The 22,438-nt window shown below is 38.0% G+C and overlaps 1 protein-coding gene across 3 annotated transcripts; it reads left to right on the top strand.

Moving 5' to 3' along the window:
• The first annotated feature begins 795 nt into the window (after window positions 1–795).
• Window positions 796–20,768, top strand: LOC127424371 (synapsin-1-like). 3 transcript variants are annotated; one of them, XM_051669500.1, is made up of 13 exons: window positions 796–1,722; window positions 4,808–4,865; window positions 5,408–5,499; window positions 6,601–6,757; window positions 7,321–7,410; window positions 11,495–11,557; window positions 11,725–11,867; window positions 11,987–12,061; window positions 12,485–12,587; window positions 12,685–12,816; window positions 14,392–14,467; window positions 15,357–15,960; window positions 17,792–20,768. In XM_051669500.1, the coding sequence occupies exons 1-13, from the start codon at window positions 1,418–1,420 to the stop codon at window positions 17,931–17,933; spliced, it is 2,040 nt and encodes a 679-aa protein (XP_051525460.1). In that variant the 5' UTR covers window positions 796–1,417; the 3' UTR covers window positions 17,934–20,768. The 3 variants fall into 3 exon arrangements, with proteins under 3 accessions (XP_051525460.1, XP_051525461.1, XP_051525463.1); XM_051669501.1 differs by having other exon boundaries at window positions 797–1,722; window positions 12,685–12,804; XM_051669503.1 differs by having other exon boundaries at window positions 797–1,722; window positions 17,830–20,768.
• The last annotated feature ends 1,670 nt before the right edge of the window (window positions 20,769–22,438 follow it).

The following is a 22,438-nucleotide window of genomic DNA, read 5'->3' as shown; positions in this document are numbered from 1 at the left end:
TTTACCCAACACCTGGGGTATCTTTTGGTTGATCAAAATACTTATATGTACGCAGTATTATCATGGATCATGAGCATTTCAGGTGTTTAGGAAAGTACTGTGGTAGTTTTTGATGCTATTTAGTGTTTTAGGAGAAAATAAATTCAGTTGTGCCTTTTACCACAGTTGGTTGTACCCTAATCATGTAAAATTATGCTTTAAAATGACACAAGTAGTAGTGCCTTAAAATGATAATTTCTATATTTATATTGACTACTTTCAAAAGTTTTCATTGAGTCTCTTCAGTTAGGCTTATAAGTTGGTACCATAAACAAACACTATAATCGTTTTACCTAAATTTCAAAACATAGGCCTAAGGCCATACATTCTGAAAAGACAAACATAGGCTTACAGTTAATCACTAAGTTTTTCATTTAGCTCAAGCTTTTATCCAGAGGGACTAGTGTACAAAGTAAACTTATTCTAAGGGCAGTCCCACGGTTTTTCTCAAGGGCACCATGGTGATACAGTCCCCTAAGGATCGTCCCCTGCAGGTCTTAATCACCATGTTACACCACCCCCTGTTGATGTTTTTAATCGATGTCTCTTCCTTACAATGAACACAAGATCAAGCCAAGGCCGTGTTTCGTTGCCATTCATCACTATCATCTCAACAACCGCGACTCGGACCTTTCCCCGCGCTTAAATAAGGTGCGCAACGGGGGAAACCAATGATGGGTCAGGCAAAATGACGCGGGTCAAAGGAAAACATTGGGCGGATTACCAGGATTGGATGGCACGAGTGATGCAATCACTGCATTTTCCTGAAGCCCCAGCAGCCGCACCTCCACCTCCAAGATCCCGGACCGGATCACAGAGAATCTGGCTGGAGGACACCGGGAGGAGATTTTGCCTCACCGAGTGCCACTTATGACTATTAGGCTACTACCTTCGCCGAGCACACTTTTTTTACAAAGTGCCTCTCCCTTTGGATTGTTTTTCTCCACGCCAATGCAGTAGGATCAAAGAAAAATCATCAACATCCACGGAAAGAGTCGATTGCGCGATTCATGCATTTTAAAACAACGTTCTCAATTAATCAATCGCTATCAGTAAGAAACTATTCAACCGTGATTTGTATCTAACATAATCGTAGTAGCCTATTTAATAATATATACAGGCATATTTCAACGGTTGCAGTGCGGCTGTGCATAAAGACGAATTAATAGTTTCAAAGCGAAACGCAACCTGCATTGAGGTGCACTCTGGAGAATTGCGTATATCGACTCATTTTTCGCGTCTCTTTGGCGACTGATTTTAAACTTGCATCTTAGACATCATATAGCTGATCAAATTCTCATTCGTATTGGATTTTTCCCACGCATAGGAGGATAATTTATCGTTTCTCTTATTCGTCGCATCCTTCTCCATATTCACCATGAATTATCTGCGACGTCGACTGTCGGACAGTAATTTTATGTCCAACTTGCCCAACGGCTACATGGCCGATCTACAGCGGCCCGATCCGCCGCAGCAAAGCCCTGCCCCGGTGGTGTCGCCGGGATCTCAAGAGAGGCGTCAACCCCCCAGCCAGTCTACGGGCGCCGGTTTCTTTTCCTCCCTTTCCAACGCCGTCAAACAGACCACCGCCGCCGCTGCCGCCACCTTTAACGAGGCCACCGAGAGAGTCGGCTCGAGCAGTGCCAAGATTCTTCTGGTCATTGATGACCAGCAGACAGACTGGTAAGATCTGCACTGGAAAGCATTTGTATGCATGCTGGTCACTGATTCTATAGAAAGCGTATCTTGAGTTTTTATTATTATTATTTTATTTTATTTTATTTTTTTAAACAGATAAAGCTCATTTTAATAAAAGGAGCGTTTCAAAGGTGGTACGTTGTTGAGGATTTAATGTTAAGGCTTACAGACTCACACCTGAAGTGCAGCTCATACTAATAGTGGCCAAAAGGAGTAACCATCCAAATGTCGTGACTCATGTGTCTATGGGCCTTTCTCAGTCTCAGTCTCCTGCTCTGTCACGCGCGCGTGTGTATGCATTTGTGGGTTTCCCCGCGCGTGTCTGTGCGCATTTCACATTTCATTCTGGTTTTGAATCAGTTTAGATACGTTGAGACCGCACAGCAAACAAAATCACATCAGGGCCCCCCAGCTGTTTAGTCCAGATGAAAAGGCGCGGTGTTACTGAGTCCCACAGGCAACAGTGTTCATTCATATACAGTGATTGCATGGCTACTATCAGACCTGCTCTCGGTAATTCTCAAGAGGAGTAGTGACACATTTACCAAATATGTTACAACCAACATCTAACTTCAAAAAGAGCTTTCATCTCATATGCATTTACTGTAAGATGCTCTTCTGTGGACACAGCAGAAGCAGATTATAACAGTATTATTATTATAATTAAATTAAGATACAAAACATGATATTTACCATTGAATGGTCTAAACGATCAAGTCCCACTGTTGATCTCACTGGATCAAAGTGACCCGGCTAGTTAAATCACAGTTCAACAGTCACAATTTGCAAATTTTCTCACAAACATCAGTTTTATCATCAATAATTAACCTTTCACTAATTAACACATGTAAAATTGACAAATTTTATATAAAAGAAATACTCTAAATTTACATTAGAATATATGTATGTACAGCATGTATGTTTGTGTGTGAGTGTGTGTGGATATGTATTTGTGTATGGGTGTGTGTGTGGGTAAGGTCTGGGTGTGTGTATATGTGTTTGTTTGTGTGTGTGTGTGTGTGTGTGCGTATGTTTGTGTGTTTGTCTGTGTGTGTGTATATGTGTTTTTTTGTGTGTGTGTATGTTTGTGTGTTTGTCTGTGTGTGTGTATATGTGTTTTTTTGTGTGTGTGTATGTTTGTCTGTGTATGTGGGCAGGTTTAAGTGGTTTACGAGGACTTTTTCTTAGGTTACAAACTGGTAATTACAAGTGTATTATGCTATAAAGGTGGTTTATGAGGACATTTCTAGTGTCCTCATAAATCAAATCACTTAAAAAACATACTAAACAACGTTTTATTGAAAATGTAAAAATGCAGAAAGTTTTTTGTGAGGGTTAGGTTTAGGGGTAGGGGTAGGAGATAGAATCTATAGTTTGTACCGTATAAAAATTATTATGTCTATGGAGAGTCCTCATAATGATACACTATATTGCCAAAAGTATTCGCTCACCCATCCAAATAATTGAATTCAGGTGTTCCAATCACTTCCATGGCCACAGGTGTATAAAATGAAGCACCTAGGCATGCAGACTGCTTCTACAAACATTTGTGAAAGGATGGGCCGCTCTCAGGAGCTCAGTGAATTCCAGCGTGGTACTGTGATAGGATGCCACCTGTGCAACAAGTCCAGTCGTGAAATTTCCTCGCTACTAAATATTCCACAGTCAACTCTCAGTGGTATTATAACAAAGTGGAAGCGATTGGGAATGACAGCAACTCAGCCACGAAGTGGTAGACCACGTAAAATGACAGAGCGGGGTCAGCGGATGCTGAGGCGCATAGTGCGCAGAGGTCGCCAACTTTCTGCAGAGTCAATCGCTACAGACCTCCAAAGTTCATGTGGCCTTCAGATTAGCTCAAGAACAGTGCGTAGAGAGCTTCATGGAATGGGTTTCCATGGCCGAGCAGCTGCATCCAAGCCATACATCACCAAGTGCAATACAAAGCGTCGGATGCAGTGGTGTAAAGCACACCGCCACTGGACTCTAGAGCGGTGGAAACGCGTTCTCTGGAGTGACGAATCACGCTTCTCCAACTGGCAATCTGATGGACGAGTCCGGGTTTGGCGGTTGCCAGGAGAACGGTACTTGTCTGACTGCATTGTGCCAACTGTGAAGTTTGGTGGAGGGGGATTATGGTGTGGGGTTGTTTTTCAGGAGCTGGGCTTGGCCCCTTAGTTCCAGTGAAAGGAACTCTGAATGCTTCAGCATACCAAGAGATTTTGGACAATTCCATGCTCCCAACTTTGTGGGAACAGTTTGGGGATGGCCCCTTCCTGTTCCAACATGACTGCGCACCAGTGCACAAAGCAAGGTCCATAAAGACATGGATGAGCGAGTCTGGTGTGGAAGAACTTGACTGGCCTACACAGAGTCCTGACCTCAACCCGATAGAGCACCTTTGGGATGAATTAGAGCGAAGACTGCGAGCCAGGCCTTCTCGTCCAACATCAGTGTCTGACCTCACAAATGCGCTTCTGGAAGAATGGTCAAAAATTCCCATAAACACACTCCTAAACCTTGTGGAAAGCCTTCCCAGAAGAGTTGAAGCTGTTATAGCTGCAAAGGGTGGGCCAACGTCATATTAAACCCTATGGATTAAGAATGGGATGTCACTTAAGTTCATATGCGTCTAAAGGCAGATGAGCAAATACTTTTGGCAATATAGTGTAGCTGCACTAACGTGTGTGTGTGTGTTTGTTGGTTTGTCTGGGTTCAAGTTTTGCTTGAACCACACACACACACACACACACACACACACACACACACATAGCTTTGTTTATAAATACATGCAATTAAAAAAATTAGTTAAGTTGATGTAAATCAGTGTTAAAAGTTAAAATGGGTCAAATTGTCCTGTAAGACCATTCAAGGGTAAAAGGTGCTCACCTTTTAAGAGTAGACTCAGTTCTCACTTGTAAGCCTATACACAAAGAATCCATTACTGCTAAATAGTTGAGTGCATAATTTTCTAACATTTCACTGTTTCATATGCTAGTTTGTTGCATAGATAAAATTGTTTTCGTTAATTATGTCACAGAAAACTGCCAACTGTTCTTTCTTTCTTTAGGGCAAAAGTGTTCAAAGGCAAGAAGGTTCATGGTGAATTTGACATCAAAGTAGAACAGGTGGGAAATATTTCCCTTCAAGTGTTCCTTTAATTTCTCCATAGTAACACAGCAGTACACCTCCACTAGGTGCTTGTGAAATGAATTAGAATAGATGTTTTCAAAACATATTATCCCATCTTTTAGCTGGGAAGACACTGTGTGTCCGCCTGATAGCAAATTTGAATATCAGGCCTTTGTAATTTTATCAGTGGCATTTGTTTATGGTTTGTAACGGGTTAAATTCGGCAGGAGAATAAATCAAAACAATCCCTTGCCGTAATGTAATGCAGGATCTAATATAAAAGAAAACTAATCGGTTCTGTTGATGAATAATATCCTTTAAAATAATTAGTCATAGTGACATGGATAAGGCAACTTGGATAGAAGCTTTAAGCCAAATGTAATTCCTAAAAATAATAAATAAACATAAACTGTTATTTTTACAGGGCTCATTACAGGGCTCAGCTGCTGTTTTGGTCTATTTGCTTTGATAATGTCACTTTACTGATCACATGTATTGATCCATTCATTGGAACTGGTGATTTCCATTGATTTTCAAGGCTGATTTCTCTGAGGTTAATCTGGTGGCTCACGCAACAGGAAGCTATAGTGTGGACATTGAGGCCATCCGCAATGGCAACAAAATAACAAAGTAGGTTTCACATCTGTTTTGAATAGAATTCTATCAGAATGTGTTTTCCTCACTCAATCTTGCCTTTTTCAAAGATTATGATATTCTCAGACATAATTTGTTGGGTTTAATATGTAGGTTAATCCAGTTTGCAAAAAAATAGATAAAGAATTTTTTTCTTACAGAGAAGAATAACCATAGTGTTGTTTTAGGTTATATATTTACAGAATATTTTGATATTTAGAGCATTAATCAAGATGATTAAAGGAATAGTTCGCCCAAAAATGGAAATTCTCTCATCATTTCTCATGACGTCCCAGATGTGTATGACTTTCTTTCTTCTGTAGAACACAAAGAAAAAAAAATATATATATATTTTTTAAGAATATCTCAGCTCTGTAGGTCCATACAATGCAAGTGAATGGTAACCAGAATTATGAAGCTCCAAAAAGCAAATAAAGGCAGCATAAAAGTAATCCACACGACTCCAGTAGTTAAATCCATGTCTTCAGAAGCGATATGATAGGTGTGGGTGAGAAACAAACCAATATTTAAATCCTTTTTTACTATAAATCTCCACTTTCAGTTCCACATTCTTCTTTTGTTTTTTGGCGATTGACATTCTTCGTGCATATCGCCACCTACTGGTTAGGGCTGGTCAAAGGTGGAGATTTATAGTAAAAAAGGTCTTAAGTATTGATCTGTTTCTCACCCTCACCTATCATATAGCTTCTGAAGACATGGATTGTATGCATTGCTTTTATGCTACCTTTATGTGCTTTTTGGAGCTTCATAATTCTGTTGACCATTCACTTGCATTGTATGGACCTGCAGAGCTGAAATATTCTCCTAAAAATCTTCAGTTGTGTTCTGCAGAAGAAAGAAAGTCATACACATCTGGGATGGCATGCGGGTGAGTAAATGATGAGAGAATTTTCATTTTTGGGTGAGCTATTTCTTTAAAGTAAGCAAAGCTAATTACAGTCTCAAATATTTGAATTTGAATATTTGAATGTACACTTGTTAATAAAGAAAATAACATAAGTGATATTAATAAATATTAAGATGTGGCTAATAATCATCAGCAGATTGTGGTTAAACTGTATTTCCGTGGTCTTTTAGGTGTTTCAAACCAGATTTTGTACTGGTACGACAGCATGCTTACAGCATGGCTAAGAATGGCGACCACAGGAACATTGTGATTGGACTACAGTATGCTGGCCTGCCCAGTGTCAATTCTCTTCACTCTGTCTACAACTTCTGTGACAAACCATGGGTGGTGAGCACTACTCATATATTTAAACAATAGTTTGCCCAAAAATTACAATTCTGTTATTTACTCACCGTCATATTGTTCCAAACCCATTTGACTTTCTTTCTTCCTTGAAACACAAAAGGAGTTGTTAGGCAGAGGGTTAGTGACTGACATTCTCAGTCACCATTCACTTTCATTGCATCTTTTTTCTAATGAAAGTAAAAGATGACTGAGGCTGTCATTGTGCCTTACATAGTTTTTTGTGTTCCACTGAAGAAAGAAAGCCATAAGGTTTGAACAACATGAGGGCAAGTAAATGATGACAGGATTTTCATATTTGGGTGAACTGTCCCTTTAAGGATGTTTTCAGACATCCAATAAGCGATGTATTAATGCATTTTGAATCTGTTGTATCCCCCTTAGCAGTGTGAAAATGATAAATACATTTTCAGATGCAAATTTAAATAGATTCATTGTGTTTCCAATAAGAGACAGTGTATTATCAAAACTTTACATATAAAATGTTCATGAATATTTATGCACATTATTTGTTTCAATGTATATGTATGTCTGTGTGTGGGCCACAGTTTGCTCAGTTATCCAGATTGTGCAAGCAGTTGGGTCCAGAGGAGTTCCCACTGATCGACCAGGTTTATTACCCCAACCACAAGGAGATGGTGAGTGTTTAACCATCTGTCCCTCTCCCTCCCTTCTCCAGTAAAACCTGAACTACAGGGCCTCAGACAGTCCCGAAGGACCCAAAACAAAGCTTCCATTGTGGCAGGGACAGTCTGGATGCAGTGGATGCAGTAAACAGTAAAATATAAAGGGCTCATGCATATTAAGTGTCCCAGTTCAGCATTGCCCCACTCAACTTAGCACAGTTACAGGCCTGTCTAGACTGGCAATATCGTTTGCCATCTAACTAAACAAGTTCAGTCTCAGAAATGCTTGAATTATCTTCAGACTAGCATAATTGTGTGATACATCAAAAATATTTTATTATGTAGTCTTTCTTAGTTAGGTTTTAATAGGAGTGGGAGGCATGCTGCAGTGCCACCTCTTCCTCCTACTTCTCTACTGCAGTCATCGGCTTGGTTTTCCTCACGCATAAATGATCCCAGACACACCACTCTGCCAGAATGTGTTTGCCTCGGTCAGCCTGGCCTTTTTCAAAGATAAAGCACTGTGGTCTCAGACGTAATTCTGTGAGTGCTCATTTTGTGCTTGTGCAGAGAGATTTTGCTCTGTCATTTCACCTACTGCTGCATTATACAGAAGATGCCATCAGATCAAGCAACACTAAGACTGCAAATTTAGCACATTCTCCTATTAATAAAGAGGAGTTTAAATGAAATCAACCTGTTGATGGAATATTCTACTAAATAATTATGTTATATAAGAATATAACTTATCCTTTTAATACTGTGTGTTATATCTGAAATAAGAACAGTTTGGTTGAAAGTTCTACTACTGAAATCGGTCTTTGCTTACCATAATTCAGAATGACAGAAGCTTGAAGTGTTGTTTAATGTATGAGTACATGTGAGCTCTGTTTTCTGGGTGAAATGTCCACAGAGTGGTGCCAAAGCAATTTATGTTTTTATTTGTAAATGATGTAATACAGTCAAACAAGAATGCATATTTTATACCCCCTAACCCAAGCCCCAACCCTAAACCTAACATTCAGGAATAACACACACACACTTCTTGGTGTCCATGGGACCAGATCCCACATCTCAGAAGTTCCTCGTACAACACGCTATCAGTAGCACCACAGGTAAAGGTGAGCATGTTTGAATAACAGAAATATTTGATATTTCATTTTTCGCTGCAATTAAAATTTTTTTCAGAAACAATGGATTCCATATGAGCATGGGAGTAAAGTAACAAATTAATAAATACTCACGTTACTGTAATGAAGTAGTTTTCCCCAGAAATTGTACTATTGTAGTTTTAAAAAGGTATACTTTTACTTGAGTACATTTTAAGTGCTGTAACTGTACTTGTGCTGTGCTATTTTCGCTACTTCCCTGTCCTGATTTTATTTTTATCCATCAATGTGACTGGCTGAGAGTGTGACTCCCATCAAATGTCCTTTTCTGCATATCGCTGGCCCCTTCCGCATATTGCGGCGCCATTTTGTGGCACGTTCTGCATAACGCGACGGCCCATGCGGCCCCATTTCGCAGCCGGCCCACTGGGAAAAGTCCCGGCTCTCCCAATGACCACTGCTTCAGAATATTCCACCAGAATATTCTAATTGTGCATCATGCATTAGAATGAGAACACAACTATTGCTGGGCTTAAAAGATTCAAGAACTAAATCAACGTGGAACATTGTATCTCAAAAGGAGTATAATTTGCTACTTAAAGAGGATAGTTCACCCAAAAATGAAAATTCTCTCATCATTTACTCACCCTCATGCCATTCCAGATGTGTATGACTTTCTTTCGTCAGCAGAACACAAATTAAGATTTTTAGAAGAATATTTAAGCTCTGTAGGTCCATACAATGCAAGTGAATGGGTGTCATTCATTATGCGTTTGCATGACGCTCCAAAAAGCACGTAAAAGTTGTAAAAATACAACTCCAGTGGTTCAATCCATGACTTCAGAAGTGATATGATAGATGTGGGTGAGAACAGATCTATCAAGTTCAGTTTTTGCTAGAAATTCTTCTCTCTGACCAGTAAGTGGCGATATGCATGAAGAATGTGAATCACCAAAAACAAAAGAAGAAGAATGTGAAAGGGAAATATTTGGCTGAGCAGGGAGGAGAATTTATAGTAAAAATTTACTTAAATATTGATATTAGATTTAACCACTGGAGTCACATGGATTAGGCTACTTTTATGCTGACTTTTTGGCACCCATTCACTTACATTGTATGGACCAAAAGAGCTGAGATATTCTTCTAAAAATCTTAATTTGTGTTCTGCTGAAGAAATAAAGTCACACACTCCAGGATAGCATGGTGAGTAAATGATGAGAGAATTTTCATTTTTAGGTGAATTATTCCTTTAAAGCCTGATGTGGCCCCTGTACCAAACAACTTTTCCCACCCTTGCTCTACCTCCTCTATTGTGCAGGACATGAGATGCCAAGTGACCCTGCTTTTTTAAAGTTTTTTTGCATTCCTTGCATTGTTTTGAACATGTTTTATGTGCAACAATAACTCGCTTTGTCAGCATGAAGGGCATTTTAGACCCTAAACATAACTTGATTTTAACGTAATTGTTTCATACGTTACGATTTAAAATTATGATCAGTGCATTGAAAATAACTTTTTCATCTTTTCATTTCAGTAATCATGTCACCCTTTTATTTTTTTGGATTCAGATTCATGTAGTGTTTATCATAGATAAGTGATGTATTTAAAAATTTGGCAGTCATAAATACCTTTAAAATACCTATATTTTTTATTCTTTCTGGCAAACAGCCATAAAATGGAATGTAAATTACGGTATGTGTGCTACATTTTGAAATTGGAGCATACAGTGTTTATTATAATGGGGCATAGTTTTCAGAAAGTACATCAAAACCTTCTGATTTGCTCTTCAAAGAATGTGTCTGTGGTCCGCAATATCTCAGGACACTTATTTCAGTGATATCTGTCAGGGAGAAGGAACATTTTCTGCATACCATTTCATAAAAAAATAGCTTACAGCACCTTTACCATGAATTAAAAATGAATAATACTTTTAAAGCATTTATTTATCTAGGTTATTGTTAATTTCTACATACTGTATAGTAACAGATTATAACTTAAACAATTTTTTATACATTAACATTAGTCAGTGCACTCCGACCTAACATGAACAATAGTATTTTGATGAATTAATACATTACTTAAAGGAATAGTTCACCCAAAAATGAAAATTCTTTCATCATACTCACCCTCATGCCATCCCAGATGTGTATTACTTTCTTTCCTCTGCAGAACACAAATTATGATTTTTAGAAGAATATCTCAACTCTGGAGGTCCATAAAATGCAAGTGAATGGTGACCTAAACTTTGAAGCTCCAAAAACAAACCACAAAGGCAGCATCAAAGTAATCTATAAGACTCCAGTGGTTTAATCCATGCCTTCTGAAGTGATCCAATCGGTTTTGGATAAGAACTTACCAATATATAACTCCTTTTTCACTATAAATCTTGACATAAACAGTCTCCTTGGCGATCATAATTTCAAGCTCGATTACACTTCCTAACGCCATCTAGCACTCTGTGCATACGTCAAGTACTAGGAAGTATAATCAAGCTTGAAATCATGATTGTGCCTAGAGACTGCAATGCCAAGAAGTACAATAAAAAATAAGTTATTTTTTGGTCTGTTCTAACCCAAAACCGATTGGATCGCTTTAGAAGGCATGGATTAAACAATTGAAGTCTAATGGATTACTTTTATGCTGCCTTTATGTGCTTCTTGGAGCTTCAAAGTTTTGGTCACCATTCACTTGCATTATTTGGACCTACAGAGTTGAGATATTCTTCTAAAAATCTTTGTTTTCTGCTGAAGAAAGAAAGTCATACATTTCTAGGATGGCATGAGGGCGAGTAAATGATGAGAGAATTTTCATTTTTGGGTGAACTATTCCTTTAATGCATTAAGTAAAGGATAATCCATGGCTAGGTGTGCGTTAAATTATTTTAATGCACAACGTGGAGGCAAACAACCACTTGACGTGAAGCAGAGAGTGGTTGCCTCCGCGAGTAGTATTTCAGTTTTAACTAAATATTTATCTCTTGTAATTAGATCACTACACCCGGCTTTCCTGTGGTAGTGAAGATGGGTCATGCTCATTCTGGTATGGGAAAGGTAGGACTGAACTCTTTTTTCAAAACACATGATAAAATGTTCATTTATTGAATTGAAAGTGTTCTTAAATTAATTGTAATAAGAAAGTCCAAACGATCAATTTGATTATACTGCTTGTTTGTTACTTTGTGGGATTACAGATGTATCAGTTAAGATTCTCTGTACAGGTCAAAGTGGACAATCAATACGATTTCCAAGATATTGCAAGCGTTGTGGCTTTGACGAAGACTTATGCCACATCTGAGCCTTTTATTGATGCCAAGTATGACATACGAATCCAGAAGATTGGTGACAATTACAAAGCCTACATGTATGAAATTTTAGTTTTGTTCTAATGTCAAATGTCAAAAATTTCCATCCAGTGGAAACAATGCATTCAGCAATGTCAATGGATTTGATTGTGATACCTTCTTTTTTGTTATTTTTTAGGAGGACATCTATATCTGGCAACTGGAAGACCAACACAGGGTCAGCCATGTTAGAACAGGTGGCCATGTCTGACAGGTGAACAAGACTTACAGGAAGTTATTTCTGGCATGACACGTGGCATACTTAACAACTCCCGTACCATAACATTACTTGTTAACCTTTTTAGATTATTATACTATATAATAATGTTTTATTATATCCATGTAAATCTGTATCTTAAAAACAAAGTAGTTTTTGCCACAGGAAAAGTCTACATTGTACAATTATCTTGCATTCTTCTAGAAACACATTTATTTTTAAACAAGTAAGGGTTAAGTTTACTGTAAAAAAATAAAAATAAAAATGGTTTCAGTCTTGCAGAACAGTCAAAGATATTAGTGCCTTGTTTATGCTGTATAAAACCTTATTTCTGTGTTTGCTGTGTGCATTCTTGTGTTGGTGGGGGTGGATGCTTTTTGTGGAAAGAGCAAGGTCATCATTAGCACTTTTTCCTTGCAGGTATCGCATGTGGGTGGATGTATGCTCGGAGGTTTTCGGAGGTCTTGATATATGTGCTGTAGAAGCATTACATGGTAAAGGTGGTCAAGATTACATCATAGAGGTAAGATGTCAGAAGCAACTCAACCAAACTCTGAAAAAGCAGGAAGCCTTCAAAATCTTTTTCTGAATATCATTTGTGCCCTGGGCATGTCTATCAGGTGGTGGGCTGCTCAATGCCTCTCATTGGAGACCAGCAGGATGAGGACCGGGCCCTGATTGCTGATCTCGTTGTGAACAAAATGAACCAGACTGTGCCACGTACTTCAGCTCCAACTCCAGTCCGTCCTCTGGTTAATACAAATGCTTAGAAAACATTTCTTTGCTTCTCAAGAAATTTTATCATGTTTTAAGGATGTTTAGAGACTTGGACAAAAAAATAAAAAAGACAAAAATACTGATTAAATGGTTAGTTCAACCAAAAATGAAAATTCCCTTATGATTTACTCACATGCCATCCCAGATGTACATGACTTTCTTTCTTCTGCAGAACACAAATTATGATTTTTAGAAGAAGATCTCAGCTCTGAAGTAAGTGACAATGTAAGTGAATGGGTGCCAACATTTTGAAACTCCACAATCCACATAAAAGTAGCACATAATTAATCCATGGGTTAAATCCATGTGTTCAGAAACAATATGACAGGTGTGGGTGAGAAACAGATCAATATTAAAGTAATCTTTTGTCATAAATTCTCCTCCCTGCCCATTAGGGGTGATATGCAAGAAGGATGTGAATCACTAAAAAACAGAAGAAGGGAAAAGTGAAAGTAAAGTGGAAATTGACTGAGCAGGGAGGAGAATTTATAGTAAAAAATGACTTAAATATTGATCTGTTTCTCACCCACACCTATCATATCACTTGTGAATATATGTATTTAACCACCAGAGTTGTCTAGAGTACTTTTATTTTGCCCTTATGTGGATTTTGGAGCTTCAAAATCTTGGCACCTTTTCACTTATATTGTGAGGATCTACAGAGCTGAGAAATTCTCCTAAAAATCGTTATTTGTGTTCTGCTGAAGAAAGAAAGTCATACACATCTGGGATGGCGTGAGGGTGAGTAAATGATGAAAGAATTTTAATTTTTGGGTGAACTAACCCTTTAAGACATTTTTTTACTCAGTGAATGAGCCTTTTTTTTTTTTTTTGAACCAGCCTGTTCAGACACAAAATATGGACTCATTGCTCTTTTTTTCCTGCTTGTTAGCAAATTTGACCTTAAAAACATGCATACAGAAAACTTTGATTTTGTTTATGCAGCATAAAGCAGTGCAATTCTGCTGAAATATAAATTTAAATGGTGTAGTTTTCTCCCACCAGTCAATTTTAACCATCAATGTACATGTACAGCTGCAAAAATAGAGATGCAAAAGCTTTAGTCACAGCATGACTCTGAGATCATCTTTTTGAGTGCAGCTCACAGACTGCTATTCTCCATTATTCCCAAACCTGTGATTTTAATGATTCATGCCCACACAGTTGGGAGAAGGAAAAGAGATTCTGGTGAAAAGTGTCTTTAATTTATAGGCTTGGGATCTAAAGCACCATCCCTCATCACTGCTCAAACCGCTTGTTTTAATTTCTTCCCAAGTTGCGCAAAACTGATTGCCTAAAGACTAACGACTGCACCTTTTTTTTTTTTTTTTTTCAGCATCAGTAAGGATGTTGTAGTGTGATGTTTAGCTGTTTTTAGTTCAGATCAGTTTGTACATCTTGTTTGAGATGGAGCCAAATTTTGTTACTAAAAGTGATTTATCGGATTTGTCAGCGCCAAATACATGTGGGGGGCCAGTGTTCTGTTTCTGTTGTGTACTTTGAATGGTTATGTCTGATAAACTTGTTCTATTTCTGTTCTGTAATACTAGGGGCCAGCTGTTTCACCCCAACCCATCTCTCCTCAGTCTAAAATTTCACAGGCTCAACAGCGCCCTCCAACACAGGGTAAGGATTAAAATACCGCAATACTGAAACCAACCTTAAAGAATAAGTTCACCCAAAAATGAAATTTCTCTCATGTCATTCCAAACCTGTTTGATTTTCTTTTTTTTCCTTTTTTTTTTTGTTTTTTGTTTTTTTGTTAAATATAAAAGGAGATTATACAAGAATGTTCAAGCTACTGTTTCCATAAAATGAAAGTGGACAGTGATTTTTACTGCCTTTAGCTCCAAAAGCATAAAAGTTAACCATACAACTTGTTCTCTTTATTCCAAGTCTTCTAAAGCCATATGATAGCTTTGCGTGAGAAAGAAGTGAGACAAAAATGTAAACACTGATAATCTTTCCCTCCGCCATAGCTCTCAAATATAATTTGCGGTTGTGTATATATTCAAATATGCCGTTTGAAGGTTTAACATTAATAATGACAAATGGCATTGATTCTCACATGTTGCAACATTTTCAGCGAAGAATGACTGAAATTTTGGTCACAGAAACTATCGCATGGCTTCAGAGACTTGGAATGTAGCACAAAAACCATATGAGTTTCTTTTATGATAGTTTTATGGTGCTTTGTTTAATTTTGGAGCTTTGCAGCAAAAATCTCCTTCATGGTATGGAAAACAGCAGCTCAGACATTTTGCAAAGTATTTCCTTTGTGTTCCATGGAAGAAAGAAAGTCGTACATTTTTGAAACAAAATGATGGTAAGAAATTCATTTCTGGGTGAACTATTCCTAGTTTTGGTATATCAAGAAGTTATATTTTCCTAAATATCAATGAAAAATATCAATCAACTTTTTATTTCAATAGTTTGTGGTTACATTCAGACCTCTGTTAAATTCACTCAGGGAGATGAGCTCTGTACAAATTTCATTCTACTCACTTGTTTTTAGGAGGTCCACAACAACCACCTGCTAGCACTCCTCCTGCTCGTCAAGGAGCCCCGCCACAGCAGCGTCCCTCTCCCCAGGGCCAACCCCCTGTCCAGCCCCAGTCTGTGACCAGTCCTAATGCCCAGAACCCCCCTGCTCATCAAACCAAGCCACCCAATCAAGCCCCACAGCGACAAGCCAGTCAAGCGGCCACAAGTCAGCAGAGGCCTGCTATTGCGCAGGGTACCCCCCAGCGTGGCCCAGGTGGTTCTCCTCAGGCACAGAGGCCCCAGCAAGGCGGCCCCCAACAGCAGCCACAGAGGCCTCCAACTGCTGGCCAGGGTCCCAAACCAGCTGTTCAGGGCCAGCAGAGGCCCCAGCAGCAAAGACAAGGCCATCCAACCAGGCAGCCAACCCAAGGTGGGCCACAGCCAACCCAGGATGCCGCACAACCAACCCAACAACAGCAGGGTGGTCCACGTCCCCCCACTACTCAACAACCACGGCCTACTTCACAGGGCCAGGGAGGACCAGGAGGTGCACGGCCTCCTTTGCAGCAGAAACCCCAACCTCCGCAGAAACCAAGTCCTGATCACCCAGCTCTGAGTGGATCCCCACAACTCAAGTAATACTCTTTTCTTTTCTTCTGTCATTTTTGAACGAAAAATAATGTTAGATATAAGAGTTAGTTCACCCAAAAATGAAAATGATGCCGTCATTTACTTATCTTCATAAATGTTGTTCCAAACTTTCTCTCTTCCATGGAACAAAATAGGAGATGTTAGGCAGAATATTAGCCTCATCCTTAATCTAACTTTCATTGCATCTTTTTTTCCATTCAATCAAAGTGAAGGTTGTCAATGAGGCTTTCAATTCCTAACATTCTCTCTAACATCTAATTTTGGTTTGGAAATACATGAGGGTGAATAAATGATAAAAGAATTTGGGTGAACTAACCCTTCAAGGACTTAAAGGATTAGTTCACCCAAAAATGAAAATTCTCTCACCCTTATGCAACCCGAGATGTGTGTGACTTTCTTTCTTCAGCAGAACACATGTGAAGGTTTTTAGAAGAATTTCTCAGCTCTTTTGGACCATACAATGCAAATGAATGGGTGCCACAATTTTGAAGCTCTAATAATCACACAAGTCAGCATAAAAGTAATCTATATTTCTCCACTGATTAAATTAATGTCTCAAGAAGCTATATGATAGGTGTGAGTGAGTAATAGATCAATATTTAAGTCCATTTTTACCATAAATTCTCCTCCCTGCTCAGTCAGTCTCCACTTTAACTTTCACTTTCACATTCTTCTTCTTGTGTTTTTGGTGATTCACGCTCTACATGCAAATTGCCCCCTACTGGGCAGGGAGAAGAATTTCTAGCAAAAATTGACTTAAATATTGAACATCTTCTCACCCACACCTATTATATCACTTCTGAAGATATGGATTCTTTAAACAGTGATCACTGGAGTCATATGGATTACTTTTATGCTGCCTTTATGTGATTTTTGGAGCGTTACAATTTTGGCACCATTCACTTGCATTGTATGGACGTACAGAGCTGAAATATTCTTGTAGAAATCTTAATTTGTGTTCTAAAGTAGAAAGAAAGTCATACACATCTGGCATGAGGGTGAGCTAATAATGAGAGAATATTAATTTTTGGGTGAGCTATCCCTAATATCCTGTATATATTGATTTGGCTGATTTCCAGTAGAATTCATTCAGAAGCATTTACCAAAAATATAGATTTTGATAATAACAATGACAATGTTTGACAATAATGGTGACAATAATTATGAATGTGGCTTATACACATATAGGCAGAAACATATTTAAAACAAAGGAGATACAGAAGTATCCACACTAGATGATGATCTGGTATTTTGCATTCCAAAGAAGGCTTCCCTGCAGTCTTACATCCAAACCATTCATGCACTTGATTGTGGAAATTGCATTTTTCTTAATGGAAATGTGCACTCTTGTCTGTTTTCACTGTCAAGTAGTTATGAGCAAGTATGAATGTGATCATCTTATATTCTCACTATTCCTCAATACAGTTCTACAGTGATTAATCTAGTATAATGCAGTTTCTTCCATACAAAAGAACAGTACTTGCCTGTATGTACAGATTCTGTCTGTATTAATGCAATGTGCCTGTGCACCTGGTTCTCTATTTAGGAATAGTGGCCTAAAATGAACAATGATGCAGAATAAACTGCATGTCTCTACATCCAGAGATGCCATTTCCTATTAAGGCTGATGTAATCATTGCACTTGAGTCATGGTTGCTTAAATGAATTACATAAAAGAAAGCACATGAATTTCATTCTTTCTCTCTCTCTCATTTATTTTTTTCTGCCATACCTTTATAAAGCCATCTCCATGGGTTTGCTGCATGACCTTAATAGCCTCTTCCTCTCCTCTATTGCCAATTCTTCTCTTTGTAGCAAATCCCAGTCTCTTACCAATACATTCAACATTCCAGAAACGCCGGCCGCCCAGCACCAAAGTCCTAGCCAGGACGAAGCCAAGGCCGAGACCATCCGCAACCTTCGGAAATCCTTTGCAAGCCTCTTCTCCGTGGAATAAAACCACACACACACACACACACACACACACACACACACACACACACACATACGCACACACACACACACAGTACATGCAGTAGATGTTGAAACAGATGTCATCATGTTTATGTTTAGACTCTTACTCAGTCTTTATGAAAAGCATAGAGACAACTTGTGTCATATACACTCTGTGCAAAAAGGACCAATTATATTGCACATTGTGGTGTGCATACTGTATGTGTACATGTCAGATTTGTGCACATCAATTTGCAATGCGACATCGATAAAACACTGCCTACACTGCTTAAAGATTGCAATATTGAGTGAGATATAACACAATATAATATAACACAATTACATTTGCAACCATTAAAAACATTCCCTGTGTTTTTTGTGTCCAGTTGAAAGGAGGGAGGTGTGAAAACACAATAACACACACACATACACACAAACACTCCCACTCAACCTTTTACACTACCTACACAATTACTGAACCTGCACACACTTAACACACATGCTAATACTTGCCTATTTGTGGATTCATTCCAAGCTCCTATTATGAACTTCACTGATTATCCTAGATTCTTTTTGAAATGATAGCTTCAAAGTTTTGGTGGACACTTATTGTAGAGTCATACACCCTCACACTTTTCTCAGATATACGATATGTCTGCTAATTGTTTGAAGCATGTTCTGTTACAATAAGGAGCACCATCTAACGGTTTTATAAATGCACCACATTGTAATATAACCAAATGATTTATTGTTTATGTTTGAGCTCAGTTTGGATTCTACAATGATGACCCATTGTGATGTTGTTTAAATTTGCACAAGCTTCCATCGTCAAACTAACCCTGTGGCTGTATCCACTTGCGATACTGTTCAAACTGCATGTTACTTAAGAGAATGTAGTCGCACAATGTGGGTGGTCTTGCTTTAGTAACTGTTGCAATTAGAAAAGTTAGTCGTAGTGAAAATGTTGTTTCTTTTTTTCTGTGAGCAAGCTGTCACTGCTTCCCTAATGTCCCTTTTCCTGAACAAACAAATGACTCACAATCGTACGCCCTTAAATATGTTTAATATGCCTTTGCCAGAGAGGCATAAGGTTTTCAGATATTGGTTTTCGAGCAATCGCATATGTCTCAGGGATGTCCTGGAGAGAAAGACAAAATGACCTACTGTCATTGATCAGATCAGGTTTTCCAATCCATACTGTAGAGAGTTACTGATCTGCTGTTGTGAAGGCCAATAAAGGGAGATAAATGTTAGCTGGTTTTGTGTAATGTATTTGTTTGCTGCATGAACATGTTTGCACACCAGTACTGTAACACTTGAGAACATATGAGATGAGTGAAAGCTCAGGAAGGTTTGTATTATCAAGAATGTTTTACATGCATTGGGGAAGGCATTTTAAGCTTTTCACAGCTATTTGGTATGCCTGAATGTTGATGAGCACAGGAGAACATGTGGGTGTTTGGAGCTGTTTGTTCATCACACATTGGCCTTATGAAAATGCAAAGCCAAAATACAAAGCCAAGGATACCATCAGCAGTTGTCACAGTTTAAAATTTCTTATTTTAAAGTGATGCCTGTCACACGTTGGTTTTTAGATTAAACTGCTTCTAGTATGTCCAAGTGTGTCCAGTTACACAATGTGGATCCTTAAACTAATTGCTCCTACAACGCCTCACCAAACCGCAGGATTATAAAACTGGACCAGTAGTGTGGCAGTGTCTTCCACAAGTGAGGATAAAACAGTCCCAACACTGGCAATATATTTAGCCATTCAAAGTATCCCAATCCGAAACCCATCCGCTTCCCGCTCACCAGTCTGTTGTGTATTCACAGTGATTCTTTCGTGACAAATGGTGCGTTAACGTGTATATATATCTGTATAATGTAATGTTGTACCGTAAACTGTCAAAACCAAATAGAAGTGTTGCACAGATCTTAACTCAACAACTGATGCAAATGTCCTGCAATTAATTTGATCATTGGGTGATCATTGCTGACATATTGTGGGTTTGTCTGTGACAGGATTTTACTTTGTTCATATGTGATTTAGGTTGTGCAATATCTTTGTTGTAAACTAAGCCTACCAGAAAGGTCTGTGTTCTTTATTTGACATATTTTATGATACATTTGCAGTTAAAAGTCATCTTCAGTGTGTTCATTGTTATGATCATAAGTGCTTTGATTGGTTTACCCACTGTATGTTGTAATCTAGATGATCCAACATTATATTATTGTGGCTCAGGCAAACTTTCAGTGCTCTAATGTGGTTCATGTTTTTACAAACTGGGATAGGTCTGTGTGTTAAATGATGGCTTTAATGAATGCTTAATAAATAACTTTATCACTGATGCAATCAAGTCTGGAGGCAAATTAAATGTTTTTCAATAATTCATTTGAATGTTGCAGTACTTAAGGAACCCATGCCTGAGGTTTTTACTTCATAATTAGTTGTGTATTTGGACATTGGTTTTTATTAATTTTCATGTTTACATTGTTACTTTCTTTTCATAGAGCAAGGAACTGTCTCCTTTTAAAGAAAATGTATTAAAATGTGTCATAATTGCTTAATAGGTTTATCCTGTTCTGACTGTTTTAATATCAGTGAATTTTGTCATCTGTTATTGCCTGCCAATTGTATAAAGAAAGGAAGATATAAAATTAATCATAAATATATGGAATTATAGTCTTAAATCCTATAAAAATGAAAATATTGTTAAAAAAGTGTGTAGTATGACACAACGAGATGCAACTTTGATGTGATCTTTGATGTAGCTTAATAATGGTGTAAAATGACTATGCTAAAATATGTGTACATATTCAATAAAGTCTAACAAATGAATATGCAATGGCTTTCTCTTACTTTCGTTAACCCTTTCTCTTTAGAATGTTTTTTAAAATCGTAGTTTTAAAATGCAAGTGTTTTGTATGGAATTGATCTGAAAGGGTCTGGAAATCTCATTGTATGAAAAATACCTCCCTGAAGATTTTTCAAAATATGTAGCCTAACTTTTTGTTCAGCAGAGGAAAGAAAGCCATGCAGGTTTTGAATGACATGTGGGCGAGTAAATATGGCATAATTTTAATTTTGGGGGAACTACACACTACAGCCCATGTTACAAAGTGACAGTCCATATCATGGAGGTCATATAGCCATCTAAGGTCATTACCAATCAATCACATATGGAGAAAATGTAGATTTCACCATTATAATTACTAATATGCAAATGTAGATAATGATGTAACAGGACAACCAGAGCCCAAAACATATACATTATTCTACTAAATAAGTAATAATTATAATAATAAAAATAATAGTAGATAAAAAAAAAAAATCAGTCCATATGACAACTTATTTCATTGTTATTATTATTTAGCTTCATATCTATGACCTTAACTGTGAGCATACATTGTGATTTTTGCTCCTTATATATTTTTGTCTTGGTCCATCGCTGAGAGGAACATTCCACAAGTGTCGCCACATGGAGTTCTGGAGAGATAAAAAAAAAAAAAAGCCCCATAGGCATGCTAGATAAACTTCTGATGGTACATTTTCCACTGAGGAAAAAGTTAAAACACACGTGACATTGGAATAGCGTTTGTCTCTTACGTCAGTGAGGGGGGATCATTGTATTATTCTCACAACAGACTTTAACCAAGTGATGCTGCAGTTCCTAATGAAGTTACCAGCCAACTGGCGATGTTTCCTCTCGTTCGACGCTCATCGAATGTTAATTTTGGACCCCTGAGGACAAACATACTCTGCACTTCCAACCAGTTTAATCGAGAAGCTGTTTCTTACTGTGGCCACAGTGTGGAGCAAGCCATCAACACGTGGATCCATGGTGAGATAACAGCATGCTAAGTGTCAACGCCCATGCTTGGCCTACATTAATAAAAAAAACAACAACATTTATTTGCATTCTTGGGTTCATATTTTAAGATCTATAGAAACTAGTGTTGCCACTTTTTAAGTTTTAAAATAAGGGACACTTAAAAGTATCTTTATGCATTGAGTTAATATGCGTTATTAATAAAAAATTGTATATCCTTTCTTATATGCTAAAATGAGAACTTTCCTGACCCATGACATCATTTATATGTTAAAAATACATTTATTTTCATTGTTTCTATTATTTGTCTTCTTTATCTTATTTATGTATACATTTTGGATGGTTTATACATACATACATACATACATACATACATACATGTACTTGTTTATATAGAAAAAAACTCCAGTTTTACCACCATTTGTGGACTTTTCAGACGGTCCCTTACCGTCTGAAAACTTCCACAGTATTAGCACGTTTTAGCACAATGTGTGGACGTTTCAGACGGTCCCTTACCCACCAAGTTCTATCAATGTTAAATCGGCGATCTGGAACGATTTCACCGTGGCGCCATCTGACCAGCTTAAATACGGTACAAATCGCCTCCCGGGATTCAATACGGGACGCATCATTTTATCTTTAAATACGGGACGGGTGGCAACCCTATTACCAGGCTGTT

The sequence above is a fragment of the Myxocyprinus asiaticus genome, chromosome 33 (assembly GCF_019703515.2).
Source record: "Myxocyprinus asiaticus isolate MX2 ecotype Aquarium Trade chromosome 33, UBuf_Myxa_2, whole genome shotgun sequence".
NCBI classification, from domain to species: Eukaryota; Metazoa; Chordata; class Actinopteri; order Cypriniformes; family Catostomidae; genus Myxocyprinus; species Myxocyprinus asiaticus.
Note: the sequence above shows the minus strand (reverse complement) of the source record. Positions and strands in the feature narration are given on the sequence as shown.

Bases quoted from the DNA above. Each gene is read 5' to 3' on its own strand.
- LOC127424371 (XM_051669500.1), top strand. From the start codon at position 1,418: ATGAATTATCTGCGACGTCGACTGTCGGACAGTAATTTTATGTCCAAC. The intron at 11,868-11,986 runs GTATGAAATTTT...GTTATTTTTTAG, and splicing joins GACAATTACAAAGCCTACAT to GAGGACATCTATATCTGGCA. The intron at 12,588-12,684 runs GTAAGATGTCAG...CATGTCTATCAG, and splicing joins GTCAAGATTACATCATAGAG to GTGGTGGGCTGCTCAATGCC.